Genomic DNA, 17,775 nt, shown 5'->3' with positions numbered 1-17,775 from the left:
GGTTTTCTCTCGAACATGCTGTTGTAGAAAACAGTCATCGAAAAAATTCATAATCAAGTTCCAGTCAGTATCTGGAAAGTTAAAATCCCCTGTTATAATACATTCAGATTTACTGGTCAACTCTATTTCTTTGCACAATTGCTCATTATCCTCATCAAATTCATTAGGCCTATAACACACACCTACTCTGATTTTCCCTTTCCCAGTGCTTATGTCACACCAAACTGATTCAGCACTGCATTGTCCACCAATGTCAATTGGATGCACTTCCTTAGATTTTATGTGTTTCTTAAGTAACAGCATAACCCCTCCTTCCTTCCTGTCCTATCTATTCTTTCTGTACACATTGTACCCCCCAAACTCCAATTCTGCACTGCTTATATCTATGTGTGACACCACATCTCTGATATCTCAACAATATCCCCCTTGACTTGCACCGTTTGATGCCTTGACTAGCACCTCAAACTCATCAGATTTATTAACTATACTTCTAGCATTGATGTACATGCAAGTATGCATGCACCTGTTTCTACTCTTAGTTACCCTAACACAGCCCATATGTTCCACTATGACTGCCAGCAGTCCTGGAAATCCCCAGCAACTTGCTTTCCAGGCTGCTCCTCATTCCAATAGAAACTATTGCTGCACAAATTAAATAACTTCATACCAAATTTGACTTTTATATATTGCTTGAAGAATAATCTTCTTTTGAATGGAATTTTTATTGTTAGTATATTTGTTTTTCCCCTGAGATATATACGTATAAAAATCTTTCCCTCGGTTTTTTCATTTGGGTTGCTGGTTTAAGTAGGTAGATCATTTCACCTATGTAAACATTCAATTTCAAGTGGTTCTGTATCATTTGACATGTGATGTGGAGATGGGGAAAACCCCTGGTGCCATCAGACAACTAACACACTTGTGCAGACATGATTTATACAAAGCAAGATCTTTATTGTAAGGTTCACAGGTACATGCAGGTACTACGACTTTACAAAACCCTTCATGGAACCATTCCAGGCGTTTGGAACATTGAGAAAAATTATGGGAACTCAATGACTGAGATACATATCAGATTGTTTTAACAACAATTAAATATTTGTTATCTCATCAGTTACAAATAGCTTAAAAAAGCTGTATGGGGTTTTATTTATATACCCTTCATATAAGGACTGTCTTGCATTGTAGTCTGTTACTGTGAAATGATTTTACATGAGCACCACTAATTGGCACCCAAGTAATGCTAGTTGATTCATTGTCTGAGTTGTCCTATTCTCAGGACAAACACAAGCAGCTATAAAACTTTGATATAATTGCAAGCACAGTAAAGATGAAAATGTTGTAGTTTGAAATGAAACATCATCAGAAGTGAACTGTAAGTAATGGCACAAATATCAGTTGAACTAATAACAGATTTGTTTTCTTTCAATTTTTAGGAGACACTTCATGACTCTAAATTAGTATTAACAGAATATTTTTCTGATGAACAACTACTAAAAAAATGTCATCACTGAAACAGTTTTCATCCAGTAGATGTTCGTTTAAAAGTTTTTTCTGTTCTTTTTCATGAATTGCTATGATTATGTTGCACCATGTAACTTTACACACTCAGATAAGCAGAAGAAATGAATATCAGAAATGTAAACATAAATGTTCAAACTAGTTGTGGCATTAGATACTTGGTACACGTGTCATAGCCAGAACGGACATGCTTATATTTGGGCCTCATTACTCACAAAAAAGGTGTTTTTTTTTTTTTTTTTCATTTTTGTCATATTAGTTGTTTAGTAAAAAGGGTACTTGTCTATTATCCTCCTGCCGGTAGTTAATTTAGTGGTGCATCCTTCATCACTAAACTTATGAACTACAAAAGGTAAATATATATAAATATACATATGCATAAATATAAGTGAATATAAATATGAACATAAATATAAACAGGTTAGGTTATGTTATTAGCATTAGAATTAGTTAAGGCATATAATGTAAGAAAGAAAGCTTACACAGCATCAGCCAAAAAAATAAAAGAAATAATAAAAAAACCCTGCCCATTTCACCCATCTGGTCACTCCAAATGTTTGTCCAGTTCAGCCATAGATTTATTTAAGCTTTCAACTTCCACAACAATAGATGGAAGTTTGTTCCAGCAATAAACTAACTGCTGGCTAAAGGCAAACTTCCGCACATCTGTTTAACAACTCTCTTTCCTCAATTTGAATCTATGCCCATTCAGGTTCTTAATCTGAGCAAGTGGAAGTATCCCATTGGCACTCAACTTGCTCAAACTATTCAAGGTCTTACACACCTCAATCAGCTGCTGCAACTTGCAGAACTTAAGCCTCTCTTGGTATGAGCACTCCTTGTTCCTCTCACCAATGAGGCCTTCAGACCTGTAAGCAGTACTCAAGGTGTGGCCTGACCATTGCCTTGTACAAAGGGATAATCACCTCCTTGTCTCTGCTAGAAAAATTCTTATATATCATTGACAAAACTCCATGACCTGCTTTAGCAGTCCATCTGCACTGCTCAGAGAACTTCATATCTGATTGCACAATTACCCCCCAGGTCTTTTTCATTTTCCACCTTCCTAAGTTTAGTATCACACAGTTGGTACTTTTCTCTTGGGTTACGGTTACCCATATGCAGTACTTTGCATTTGTCAATTTTAAACTTCAGTTGCCACTTCTCCGCCCATCTACTTAACTTTCTAGATCCTGTTGCAGTAGCATATTGTCATTACCAACCCTACCAACCTTTGTATCCTCTGCAAACTTGGACATTAAGCCTGATACACCTTCATCGATACCATTGATAAATACAGAAAATAGCAATGGGCCCAGCATTGAACCCTGGGGGACTCCACTAATAACATTAGGCCATGTAGAGCAGTGTCCATTTATTTCCACTCTCTGCCGTCTCCCACTCAACCATCCCTTTATCCATTGCAGCAACTTGCCCTTAATGCCATACCGCTCCAGTTTGTACAGCAGTTGGCCATGTGCAACAGTATCAAAAGCTCTCCTGAAATCCAAGTACTGTATATGATATCAAAATTATTTTTTGCATCCATTTCCTGTGTGACCACATCATAGTATCCAATCAAATTGGTCAGACAATACTTTCCCTTAACAGACCCATGCTGTGTCTGAATTGTTACTGCAGTCTTGTCTAAGTAATCCTGCATCACCTCTTTAACCAGTGACTCCATTTTTTCCCAGGTACAGAAGTTAAACTAACAGGTCTATAATTATTTGAGTCATCCTTGCATCCCCTTTGTGAATTGGAGATACATTTGCACATCTCCAGTCCATAGGGACCTCCTCTGAATATAAAGATGCGCTCATAATTATGACTAAGGGTGACTCAAATAATTATAGACCTCCTTCTATATAACTGGATAGATTCCATCTGTCCCAGGTGCTTTTTTATGTTTAACTTCAACACTTTCTCCTCCAGCTTACTCTCCATTATTACAAAATCATTTAGCTGCCTGTTAGAATTTAGTAAATGTCTGTCCTCCCCTTCCTTACTGAATTTCTCATGTGTGAATGTAGATGCAAAATATTCATTCAGTTTGTCAGCTATCTGAGCAGGATCATCAACAGTCGAACCACCAACATCAAGATCATCAATCAGATTCATCCCCTTCCTTTTAGTTTACATAAGTAAAGAAGTCTTTACTTATGTAAACTGTTGTTTTTCTTTGTATCCTTTGCCAAGGATTTCTCGTAATCAGCCTTCGCTTGCCTAACCTCCTTTGTGACTTGATTACAGACTAGTGTATATCTACCATAGGCTTCTGGGTTACCTGATAATTTATATGCATTTTTCTTCTCTGCCACAACCCTCATTAGTTCATCTGACATCCATTTAGGTCTAAATTTTGAACAGCATATCTTAGTTGGTATGAAAAGTCTTGTAGCTTCCAAAATTAATTCCTTGAAGACTTCCCATTTAGAATTCGCTGTTTTTAACATTGTCAGTTGATCCCACTGTACAGAATTTAAAAACTGTCTGAGTCCACTGTAGTCACCTTTATGAAAGCAAAAAACCATTCCCTTTACCTTTGATGATAGTTATATCTTTAAGTAAATCCCACATCAGTTCACTGTGATTACCGTCACCTTTATGTTAGACTTAATTGTAACTTACATTGGTGGGAGGATGACAGACACTTATCGTACAAAGGTATTTGTCTGTTATAACAGACACATACCTAATAACAAAAACAAGGTGTCTCCAGAGGCTGATTTTTTTCTTTAACATTGCATCAGTCTAAGTATTACAACTAGTTTCTTTATTAACTGTTTTACACAAGCTAAATCAACAACAACTCTGCAGTTTTAAATAATTAGAAGCACATTCTTTTTGTTTATTTGAAAGTGACTGAATATATGACAGCTTGTTGATAATTGAAGGTAGACTATTCATATATTTATTTTGTTCCTTTTTCATAAACTTCAAAGTGGTGTGTCTGTCTGTCTGTTTGTCTGTCTGTCTGTGTGTGTGTGTGTGTGTGTGTGTGTGTGTGTGTGTGTGTGTGTGTGTGTGTGTGTGTGTGTGTGTGTGTGTGTGTGTGTGTAAATGATTTTTGTTTTCAGTATTATCTTAAATTATATAACAAAAGTTTTTTTTTTTCTTTAGTGGCCAGGCATCAATTTTGAGTCCTGCAGAGTGAGTAGTTTTTAATTTTTCAGTATTCATTGATATTTTTTAATATGAGACTTTGATTTATATTTCAGATTTTTGGTTTCATTAAAATTTCACATGGAACCATTACAGAATACATATAACTTGGTTACTTAATGTATTCTACTATTTTTTTCTAGTACAGAATTAAATTAAAATGTAAATAGTTTCAATCTTTACATATCTGTGAAGAAAATTTAAACTGATGATATCAATACCTAACTAATACTAATTGAGAATTTAATGATTTTTGAAATCTAAAATGAACTGGAAGAGAAATCATCATAGTTAAAAGTGAATGCCCAGTAGGAGCTGATGAAATCTATCCAGTTATATTAACCCATGGACGAGTGATATCAATACCCATATATCAGTGTTAGTTTTATTATTCAAAATAGTTCTTTTATTAACTGTATTTGTAAATCCCTGGCACCACAGTGTCATGATGGATTAATTGCATATATCTTATATTGCAATTAAATATTCTATTCTGTTCTTTTTTTTTTTTTTTTTTTTTTTAACCTTTCAGTCTGCATCATTAATGCTCTTGGAATTGAAGTAATTTTATCATAAAAAAAAAATAATAATAAGCCGACTTTCACTTTCATTTTGGTATACTTCATACAAGGGCATGCCTCCTCCTCTAACACTGCTTTCCTTGTAAACAGCTTACAAAGGTGTTGCTGAAAATAGCTGCATCTCTGCATTTCCATAGGATCACCCATTGCTTCACCTAGCAATACTAATCACTCTGTAGCAATGCATATTGCCCACTTATCATAGCAACAGTAAAGTCAAAGGCTGAGCTGGACAGGTACTTGGAACGAATGGAGGGGTGAAATGGGAGCGGTTTTTTTTTTGGCTGATGCTGCATAAGCTTGCTTTCTTGCATCATATGCCTCTACTAATGCTAATGCTAATTCCACATGGAACCATTTCAGATATCAGATTTCTGAAACAACTCTTGTTCTTTTGGAAAAAGGATGATAAGTTCAGAATTGGCAAAGAATAGTGTCTTTATGCTGTTCATTTTATTTAAAATAAGTTCACATATACAAGTGGGGGTAATGAACTTTCACTGTTTGATCTTTCCATCAGTATATCATTCACTTTTTTTTTTTTTTTGGCATAGAAAAAGTATGTTCTTAGATATTCTGTAATAATTATAGTGTGATTACATTAAAGTTGGCCATTATTGGGTTCTTCATTGAACTCCTACAAAGATATGATATAACTGATTTTCTTGTAGTAGTAGTTCTTATTCCAGCTTTTATAAGTTTACCTGGTGGAACATTTGCGAATTTCATACATACACAAATAAATATATATGCATACATCAATCCCAGTGGCTCACATCTGGTGAGTATGGGGGCTTGGCACACCCAGGGTCCTGAGCTGGATATCATCATTCTTCTCTTTCTTGATGATTCCCTTCTTCTTGTGACTCTTGTTCTTTCTCTCTCTCTCTCTCTCTCTCTCTCTCTCTCTCTCTCTCTCTCTCTCTCTCTCTCTCTCTCTCTCTCTCAGGGTAATTCAGAAATTTTTTTTTTGGCTGGTGCGACATAAGCTGCAGGCTTCCTTTCACCATATTGCTAATAATAATAATAATAATAATTTTATGATCACTGCTGCAACCATTAAATGTCTAGTTTGTAATACTAATAGAAGTTATTCATAATTGTTAAACTTTTTTTTTTTTTTTGATGTGAAAACAACTTTAGTGCCTACTAAATTTCGGATTGAATTAAAACCAATTTGTCACGATTTTGCAACACAGAAATGATGTCATTTGACGTCACTTCCAGTTTTTCAATTTGATAGACTCATCAGAAATTACTATTTTACAACATGAAAATTAATTGTTGCAAAATCATTACAGAATAGTGAATTCCAGGGGGATGAAAGGTGTCAATGAGGGAAATGACGTAATTTAATTTTCTGGTTTGGTGATTTGATCCACAAACCGAAAATCACGATTTTGCATGGAATGACATCCCTTTGACGTCACTTCTGGTTTGTTGATTTGATTGAGAAACCGGAAATGACAATTTTGTGACATGTCATTTCCATGTCACAAAACCACATCGACATGATTTTGTCGATTTGAAGCACCATTCTTGCAACAAGGCATGAATGGTGCTTCAAATTGACACATCTGTCATTTAACTGGCATTATTTTCTTGTAACACGTGAATGTATGTTCGTGAGTTTGAAGCTCCCTGAAGCTTTGCTAGTGGAGAAAGACACTAACTTGTTGATCATTGTGATGGCTTCTTCTTTGTTCTCGCCCATAGGATCTTTGAAAGTGCTATTGGGCAATAGCAAAATGTGTGCATGTGGACTACCATGATGTTGAAATTCTATGCACTTGAAAAAGTTGACAGTGTAAAACTGACCAAATGGACTATAATGTTTAGAATGCAATATGTTCATAATTACATCCACAATCTTCTTGAAGTATATCACACAAGTTACAGCATCTTCTTTCACTAGCATCACCTTCTGCATGCAGTCAATGTCACTTGCAACATCCACACTAATATTGCACCCCTTATTCTGTAGCTTGTACAATAGCTGAAGCAAGTGCGGCCAACCGATTTCATTGGCACTTAGAGTCAAGAACATTGTAGGTTTACTGAGTTGTCTAATTACAGTGATTATATTGTACTTACGTTGAGCCCAATAGTAGGTCAAGGTTGTAATTGTTCTTTTGGTTCTCCTTTTGGAATATTAGGAAGGCCAAATTTTTTCTATACAGCTGTTAATGTATTCTTTGGATTGAACTCATGCACAGGTCAGTTTTGTGTCTTTACCTATAAATTTGAAAGCCACTTTCAAAGAGTCTATTGTTCTTAATTTCATTATCTTCATTGCTATGTAAAGGAGATAATATGGAATAATACCACATCGGTCAGATCGTCTGAGCTCACTTGTTGCCATCATGAATGGAGTCACACATAAATTCTCTCTGAACATTCTGAATTGTCCAAGATGAATGCTGGAAAGGACACTTTCTCTGTGTGGTTGTCAAACGGTAAGCTCTGTGGTATATTAGTTTCTCTTGGGGTGATTTTAAGATATTTATCGTCGCTCCATAATAATGTTTGCTGTTGGGTGATGAGACTTTCCTCAATTGGAGCCACTTCACTTATGTTAACTTTAGGCAAATTAATTTCCATGTGATTTTCATCAAAGAATGACTGATCTATTGTGATTTGATACAATTGGTAGAGAGGTGTATGTCAACCAAATATTGAAGCTGTGCTTTAACCACATGCTTTCTTACTAACCCAACCAAATAGCTGGACTTGTGTATTTTCTTGCGTTTTATATGCACAAATAATTTCCATTGTGCCTGAGACACACATACGGACAATGCAGCATTCTTGGCCAAGTGATCAATGTGCCTGTTTCAGTCAATCTCTCTTGGCAAGTGATGGACCATTGTGTTGACTGAAACAGGCACATTGATCACTTGGCCCAGAATTCCATATTGTTTATATGCATGTCTTAGATTTTGCTAACCACTTCCAAACATTGATTCAGTAGAGTAAGTAGCAGGCGTGTGCATAAAATGTTACATCATTCATAACTTCAGTTCTAGCTGTTCGATTTTAAAACTGTTCTCATTTTCATCAAAGATGTTTTCACATTACATATCTTTCATGCGTACAGAGTACACACGCAGTTTTTTTTTCTTTTACTATTCAATTTTGTTTTCAGTTTCATTGCATTTTTTCTAATTTCATTACTTGGGTGTTAGTATATACTTTTCCTTGAAAATATGTTGCCAGATCATTTACATATTGGAGAAGACATTTTAATAATGTGGATTCCAAAAACTGGGTTTTCATTTTGTTATGTGAACTTTTTTTTTTTTACTTTTTAGCTCAGTATAGAATATATACATATTTCTCTGATATGCTTTTGACAGTTTATATTGAGGCTGCCTAGACTTGTAATTTTGTTACAAAATCCAAATACATATCTCACAGTGTTTCTGTAAGGTTATCTTTTGTAAAAAAAGATTTAATTACACTGGTTTACAGGGTATCTGGGATTTGAGTAAAAGTATGTGGCAGTTATTTATGCATGTTTACTGATTACTAAACCGAAGTCCGTTTGTTTCTATCAGGTAAAGATTTTTCACAATTCATTAACAAAATATTACCTAGGTATTATATGCAAATGTGTACATAACTATAGTTTCTGCAATGGTTTACAAGTTTTATACCCTATATTTGTAATCAGTATCAAATATTTGCCTCAAATACAACAGATTGTGCATGTTTAATCCGTAACTACACACACTGCAAGGTAGCCGACCTTGACCTAGGAAGGTAGACAGCCCCCCACCCCACTCTTCTGGCCCATCTGTGGTTCCCAGAATTTTATTTTCTGAGTACGGGTAGTTATGGGTTAAACTTGTCTGAGCATGCATTCACTTGTTTGTACAGTCCACTCAACCACAGAACCTATATAAGTGGCACATCCCTTATGCGGTCACAGTACTCCTGTAAAAACCGCTGTGAGCTCTCATTGTGTGTGTGTGTTAGTTTTCTTTTAGTATGACAACCAGAAAGTGTATAAACAGCCCCGACATATTTTGTTACATATGTGGTTGTTCTGTTCCTGTAAAGCAGAGGCAAAATATTACTGATTTTGTAAAAAAAAATCATATTATGCATACTTTGACATAAAACTAGGCGATCAGGATAAATCGTGGGCGCTGCATAAAGTATGCCATACATGTGTCGAACATCTTAGAAAATGGAGTCAAGGAAAAAAGGTGTGCTTGCCATTTGCTATTCCTATGGTGTGACATGAGCCAGTAAGCCATGCCGAATGTTACTTTTGTGTATGTGACGTTAAAGGTTACAATTCAAAAAATAAAAAGGACATCAAATATCCAGATCTACCATTAGCCATAAGACTGGTTCTGTATGAACTTGATCTGCCTGTAAAACCTTCACCAGAAACTTTGGAGTCCACATCTTCTTCCACTGAAGCAGAAGCTAAAGAGGTTAGTGAAGAGGAATGTCATCAACCAGAAAATATTTTAATGCCATAGCAATTCATGCAAGTCAAACTGAACAATTTAGTAAGGGACTTAGGTCTTCCAAAGTATGCTGCTGAAATTCTGGGATCCAGGCTTCAAGCGAAGAACTTACTTGCTCCAGGTAAATCATTTTCCTGGTACAGAAACTGTGAAAGGGAGTTTATACAGTATTTTTCACAAGAAGGTCCTCTCGTATATTGCAGTGATATCACTGGTTTAATAAGTGCCTTAGGAACATCATATGTTCCTAGTGAATGGAAACTATTTATAGACTCTTCCACAAATAATTATAGACTCCTCCACAAATATGAAATTCACAAATAATGCCATGCTTTATTTGTGAATGGGATAGCAGAGCTAAAGCGCTGCATTGGACAAAGAAGCAATGGCCTTGGAGGCACAATCTTACACCGGGGTCAGAAAATATTGTGCACGAAAGTTTGGTGAAGCCAGATAAAATACTTTTACCTCCACTGCATATCAAGTTAGATATAATGAAGCAATTTGTTAAAGCATTGAATAAGGATGGCAACTGCTTTATGTACCTTTGCAGTACATTTTCCGGTTTATCTGACGCAAGGCTTAAGGAGGGTATCTTCACTGGACCCCAAATTAGAAAATTGGTTTTAGATGGTCAGTTTGAAACTACTGTGACTGACGTTGAAAGGGAAGCCTGGATTGCTTTTAAATGTGTAATGGAAAACTTTCTAGGAAATCATAAATCACAGGATTATGAGAAAATTGTTCAAAATATGCTTGAAAAGCTTTGCAATTTAGGTTGCAGTATGAGCATCAAAATTCACTTTTTTCATGCCCATCTTGATTTTTTCCCTGAAAATGTTGCACAGATGAGGGAAGAACAAGGGGAGAGATTCCATCAGGACATAAAGGAAATGGAGCAGAGGTACCAGGGGAAATACAAGCATGATGGTCAACTACTGCTGGTGTTTAAAAAAGAGAGAAACCTGGCATTGTACGTAAAAGAAAAATGATTAAATGTTCTTTTCAAACAAAGAGACGAAGGTCTGATTAATGAAAGTTTCAGAATTTTGATCAATACTTGTTAGTATTTACGTATTTTTTGATATATGAAAATGTAATCCTATCAATTTGTCATTACTAAATACAATAAAGTTATATACGTTCATAAAAAACAATACTTTTTTATTTCTTAAATTGTGATGTATCTGGATGTGATAGAAAAAAAATCTGTCATATTTGAAATCACAGCAACATATTTCAGCAGTAGGACCTATTGAAATTCAAACCCCAGTGAACAAACTTAAATTTGTAAACTAGTGTTATTAATAACTTTGATATCATATATTTGGATCTTAGAAATACTTTTGATACTGTTGCACATGGAAGACTACTGAACAAATCGGAGCAGTGTTCCACTGGAGGCAAATTGCTGCTATGGATAAAGGGATGGTTGGGTTGGGAAAAGACAGAGAGTGGTAATCAATGGACACTGCTCATTGTGGACTTATGTTATTAGTGGAGTCCCTCAGGGTTCAGTGTTGGGTCCATTGTTGTTTTCTGTATTTATAAATGATATTGATGATGGTATATCAAGCTTAATGTCCAAGTTTGCAGACGATACAAAGGTTGGCAGGGTTGTTAAGGACACTAATGACAGTACGCTGCTGCAACAGGATATAGAAAAGTTGAGCAGATGGGCTGAGAGGTGGCAAATGAAGTTTAACATTGACAAATGTAAAGTATTACCTATGGGAAGCAGTAACTCCAGAGTAACGTATCAACTCTGTGACCCTACACTGACAGTATTAGAGAACGAAAAGGACCTGGGGGTAATTGTGCAGGTAGATATGAAGTTTTCTGAGCAGTGCAGATGATCTGCAAGAGTAGCTCATGGTGTCTTGTCAATGATATACAGGAATTTTTCTAGCAGAGATAAGGAGGTGATTATCACCGTGTATAAGGCAATGGTCAGACCACACCTTGAGTACTGTATACAGGTCTGGAAGCCTCATTTTAAGAAAGATGTAGAGATGTTGGAGCGAGTACAGAGAAGGGCAACAAGATTAGTGAATGGAACAAAGGGTGGCTCTTACGAAGAAAAGCTTAAGTTTTGCAAATTACAGTGTCTGGAGACTAGGCACCTGTGAGGTGATCTGATTGAGGTGTATAAAACTGTGAATGGTTTGTGCATGCTCAAAGCTGATGGGATTCTTTCTCTTGCTCAGAATAATCACATGAGAGGGCATAAATTCAAATTGAGGAAAGACAGATGTAGGATAGATGTGTGGAAGTTTTCCTTTAGCCAGCAGGTAGTTGGTTGGTGGAACAGACTTCCATCCTTTGTTGTGGAAGTTGATAGCCTAAATAAATTTAAGGCTGAGCTGGACAGGTATTTGGAACAAATGGAGGGGTGAAATGGGAGCGTTTTTTTTGGCTGATGCTGCTTAAGCTTGCTTTCTTGCATCATATGTATCTACTAATGCTAATGCTAATAGCACACAATTTTTCTTTTGTGCACAATGCAGTGTGCACTTTTGCTTTGTAACATCAGTTTTGTCAGTCTGTAACATGGCTGCCAGTGGATATTTTCTGTGGATGTGAACAGGAGGAACTAGTCCATTCATCATTGTATGGAATAACAACGATTGTAATTATTGTGTTGATTACTTGTTGTGCATCCATGTTCTGTAATTTTTTTTTGAACACCCTTATTAACAGCTTCATCTCTTCTTCCCATTATTGTGTAATGAAATACCTCAACTTATTGCATTATTTACGTATTTTTATGAAATGAAAAGGTTCATAACTTTCATGTGCCCCATCATGCATATGGTTTCATAACTTTTTATCTGATTTTCCTTCCTTCCTTGCATTATGTGTTTATGAAGAGCCCCTTGTAAGATTATGCAAGGATTACTGATTTAAACTGCATTACTATTTGTATAAGAACATATTCTGATATTCTGAAAAAAAAACCCAAAAAACCCCCAGTTTTTCAAGGCAACTTGAGAATATGAGTGACACAATATTTTCAGTTACATAAGTCTGGTTGGGGATGATGCTGACATCACGGATGTTAGCAACAGTGATATGGTGAAGGAGAAATTATATCAGAATGTGAGCACCACACTGAGTCTGAGCAGGGAGCTATACTAAGTGATGCTGCCAGTAGCAGTATCATGCTGGCCTTTAACTAAGATTCCAAACAAAGCTCCACATTCAAATTTCCAACATTAGACCCTTTGAGGATCTAATTAAATCTAATTATTAGTCTTGTTATTCAAACTATGAAAATTCTGACACAGAATTAACATGCTGACTTCCGTACAACACAGAAGTGAGGGGGAACAATAATTCTACCACCTCTGTACACCAAAAAAAAATTACTTTTACCAGCACCTCTTTTTCTTGTGAAGATGCCACTGCAGAATTTTTTATATTTTCAGCTGTAAAAACATACCAGGACCAATTTACCAGAAAAAATGAAAACCTGACATCTGAGCCATTTTTTTTTATAAACAAATATACCCATATTGAAAGTTGCAGCTACTCTGTTAACAATAACCACATACAAATCACCTTAGACTATGATAACAAGTTGGTGGACAAAGCACCAGCTTTACAGTAGTGCAGAGTCCATAATTTCTAACTGAAAGAAAGAGATCTGTGACCAAAAAAAAAGAGCTCTGGTATAGACAATGCAAAATAACCTCAACAGCATCCAACACAGAGGAATTTACAATTGAGTAATAATAATGATTAAAAAAAAAAAAAAAAAAAAAAAAAATATATATATATAGGACTAAGAAGAGAGACCCTGAGGGATTATATCAGAATTCTCAAAATTACCCTTTACCCAAAGAGTAATTGACTTTTGGAATGTACTTTCACCATCTTCCATCCACTTTTGCAGAGGCAGGAAGCTTATCTAAATTTATAGAGGGATTGAACAAATATGAGAACTTTGGAAAATGAAATCAGTTATAGAAACAAATAATTTCTATGGCTGATTTCCCAACTTTACAGTAAAATTTAATGTAGACACATTGCTCAATTTTTCATTTGTTTATCACACTGTAAAATCAACTAAAACAGAAAACCATGTCTGTGCACATATGAGGATGGGGTAAAAGGCATGTCATGCAGAATTAAATCGGTTTTATGCATTCCGGACATAATGTATTATTTATTTCCAATCTGGTGTGTGTGACAGCATTAATCACAAGTTCTTCAATCACACTTCGTATTAATAACACAGATTATTGCTTTTAAACTTTAATAGAATAGTAAATTATTTTTATAAGTTGATATTGATTTAAAAATGAAAACACTAACATACGAAATCACTCCCCTCTTTAATTATTGTAACTAAATTATTTACATAAATTTTTCTTTGTATAATTCATGGACTTTGTTTCTGTACTAATATTTGTAAAGAAAAATTATATTCAGATATGTAGATTTACTGCCAGTTTTTTTCTTTTAGGCAACAGAGGATATATGAGTGGCAAGAAATGAATGCCCCCCTTGCTGATGCTGCTTCATTCCGAAGTTATCCAACACTTCGATAGTTTGCAGTAATCTAATTGTTGTATATTGTACTGTAGAAAGAACCACGTGTAAGATAAATTACACTATGTATAGTGTAATGCAAATAGTGCAGTAGCATATATATATTTATTAAAGTGTGTAATTATAAATTAAAAAATTTAAAGAAAAATCTTTTATCTATTAAGTTGGACCTTTTAATAAAAAATGCAATAACATGCTTGTTTTACAGATGATTAACATTTACGAAAAATATCAAATAAACTTCACATACCTTATTAAAAAGTAAAATCTAAGTACCCATTAAATTTAGCACTAGTCTCTTGTTTTCAAAACATTATTTTTTGTCATTATTTTTTTTTTACGTTTATAAATAACTGTGTTAATCTTCACATTAATGCTGATATATTAATATTTCTTATTAATATTAATGCTTCACATTAATATCACATTAATGCTGATATTATAAATATCAGCATTAATGTGATATTAGAACTCAAACTTGTTAGCATACTTCATTATTTTAAGTCCCTAAAACAATTTAAGTAAACAGTTATAATGCAATTTTCAGGGATATAATTTTGATACAAATATTATAAACTAACAGAACATAACAGATACATTAGTATTAGCATTAGTAAGAGGCATAGGCAGAAACAGTAGTGCATAGCACATGCTTCTTGATTAGACCGTGGTTCGAGCCTGTGCCCACCAAATACGGAGGATGCGGAAAGGTCAGGGAATGACCACCGCATATCCCTGGAGCAATATGACCTTAGTTTCTAATGTTCCTAAAAACCAAATAACAAAACAAAAAGTAGAGGCATATGCTGCAAGAAAGCAAGCTTATGCATCAGCCAAAAAAAAACTGCTCCCATTTCACCCCTCCACTCGTTCCAAATACCTGTCCAGCTCAGCCTTAAATTTATTTAGGCTATCAACTTCCACAACAAAGGATGGAAGTCTGTTCCACCAACCAACTACCCGCTGGCTAAAGGCAAACTTCCACACATCTATTCTACCTCTGTCTTTCCTCAATTTGAATTTATGCCCTCTCAGGTGATTATTCTGAGTAAGAGGAAGAATTCCATCAGCATTGAGCATTTTTAAACCATTCAAGGCTTTATACACCTTAATCAGATCACCTCGCAGGTGCCTAGTCTCCAGACACTGTAATTTGCAAAACTTAAGCCTTTCTTCGTAAGAGCAACTCTGTCCCATTCAGTAATCTTGTTACCCTTCTCTGTACTTGTTCCAGCAGCTCTACATCCTTCTTAAAGTGATGCCTCCAGACCTGTATACAGTACTCAAGGTGTGGCCTGACAATTGCCTTATACAAGGGGATAATTAGCTAGAAAATTCCTGTATATCATTGAAAAGACACTATGATCTACTCTTGCAGACCATCTGCACTGCTCAGAAAACTTCATATCTGCCTACACAATTACTCCCAAGTCCTTTTCGTTCTCTACCACTGTCAGTGTAGTACCACAGAGTTGATAGGTCACTCTGGGGGTTACTGCTTCCCATACGTAGTACTTTACATTTGTCAATATTAAACTTCATTTGTCACCTCTCAGCCCATCTGCTTAACTTTTCTAGATCCTGCTGCAGCAGCGTACTGTCATTAGTGTCCTTAACAACCTTGCCAACTTCGTATCATCTGCCAACTTGGACATTAAGCTTGATATACCATCATCAATATCATTTATAAATACAGAAAACAACAATAGCCCTAACACTGAACCCTGAGGGACTCCACTAATAACATTAGTCCACGATGAGCATTGTCCATTGACCACTCTCTGTCTTCTCCCACTCAACCATCGCTTTATCCATAGCAGCCATTTGACTCCAATGCCACACACTGCTCCAATTTGTTCAATAGTCTTCCATGTGCAACAGTATCAAAAGTCTTTCTAAGATCCAATTATATGATATCAAAGTTATTCCCTGCATCCAGTTCCTTTGTGACCACACCATAGTATCCAATAAAATTGGTCAGGCAAGACTTTCCCTTAACAAAACCATGTGTCTGAGCTATAACTGAAGTCTTGTTTATATGATCCTGCAGTGCTTCTTTAACCAGTGCTTCCATTAATTTTCCTGGAACAGAAGTTAAACTAGTAGGTCTATAATTACTTGTGTCGCCCTTTGATCCTCCTTGGGGCAACACAAGTTACGTGATACGTGAGAATTCTTTTAAGATATCATTTTAGAAGTAATCAGGGATGGAGTGAGGTTGTGAAGATCCTAACATGCCTGCTAACTTCATATTTATATGTACAGTACTACAAGAATTAATGTTTATACGGGGGTGTCCTTGAAATCAACATTGATATTTATTGAGGGAATGGTACATTAAAATACAAGGAAAATCTACACTCAGTTTGAAGTAAGAGTAGCAGGTTTTGAGTTAGAGTAGTAAAGAAATTAGTAATATCAATTCTGCTTCAAGCATTTTGCAAACATTATGAAGTAATGTATGAAAATTAGATTTTTGTGCAAATTGTTATATAAATCATTGTACTGTATTTTTTTATAAATTGCATGATGAAAATGTAAGGTTGCAACAAATGGATTGTTGCTGTGGTACTGTAACTTTATGTGTGGTGAATAGAAGAGCATTAATTAGCAGAATATGCAGACAATTCACTTTGTATATGGTGTATGTGAAGGAAATGTTAGAGCTGCAGCCAACAAATACCAGCATTGTTTTCCAACAGACACCCTAATTGGTTTATTTGTTAATGTCTACCGTAATTTGAGGGAATGGGGCTAACCTCAATCATATTCTACACAAACAGAAGAAGAGGTGCCAGATATTGTGACATTAGATCCCTCTACCAGCACACAAAGAGTTGCTGCAAGAACGGGTCATCCCAAAACCTTCGTTTGGCACATACTGTGTTCACACAGTATATGCCAAATGATTAGAGTACCTAAACCATTTACAATTTGCAGATGACATTGTGGTCATAAACCACGATCCCAAAGAATTAGAGGAAAACCTTAATCAGTTATGCAGGGTTAGAAAGGATTTTGGACTAAAGTTGAATATGGCTAAAACAAAAGTAATGATGAACAAGTATGCCACAGAAAGGGATATAATGATTGAAGGAGCAATAATTGAAAAGGTGGAGTCATATACTTATCTGGGACAAGTCATTAGCTGTAATAATGATAAATGGCTGGAAGTCAAGAGAAGAATAAATTTTGGATGGATAGCATTCAGGAAATATAGTCACATACTAAGGAGCAATATCCCAATTTGTCTGAAACATAAAATAATGAACCAATATATACTTCCCACCATGACTTATTGAAGTGAAACTTGGGCACTCACGAAAAGAATGGAAGAGAAGCTGAGAACTACACAGCGAACAATGGAACAAATTAAATTTTGGGAATCAGACTGTTAGATAACAAGAGAAACACATGGATTAGGCAGAAAACTCAAGAAAAGGACATTCTTATCAAAACTAAAGAACTAAAAT

General features: G+C 35.5%; 1 protein-coding gene across 6 annotated transcripts in view; it reads left to right on the top strand.

Annotated features, from left to right (window-relative positions):
• The window catches only part of Cad74A (cadherin 74A), a 748,720-nt gene extending 734,335 nt beyond the window's left edge, over positions 1–14,385 (top strand). For 5 of the 6 annotated variants that reach the window (XM_090369392.1, XM_090369388.1, XM_090369391.1 and 2 more), the window contains 2 exons: positions 4,645–4,674; positions 14,217–14,385. In XM_090369392.1, the coding sequence (XP_090225518.1) occupies positions 4,645–4,674; positions 14,217–14,301 (115 nt within the window). In that variant the 3' untranslated portion in view covers positions 14,302–14,385. The remainder of the gene's footprint in view (positions 1–4,644; positions 4,675–14,216) is intronic. The other variant, XR_016546733.1, reaches the window with a different exon arrangement.
• Positions 14,386–17,775: the final 3,390 nt, after the last annotated feature.

This window comes from Mastigoproctus giganteus, chromosome 3, assembly GCF_048544385.1.
Source record: "Mastigoproctus giganteus isolate SK-2022 chromosome 3, ASM4854438v1, whole genome shotgun sequence".
NCBI lineage: Eukaryota > Metazoa > Arthropoda > Arachnida > Uropygi > Thelyphonidae > Mastigoproctus > Mastigoproctus giganteus.
This window is presented reverse-complemented; position numbering and strand designations above follow the sequence as displayed.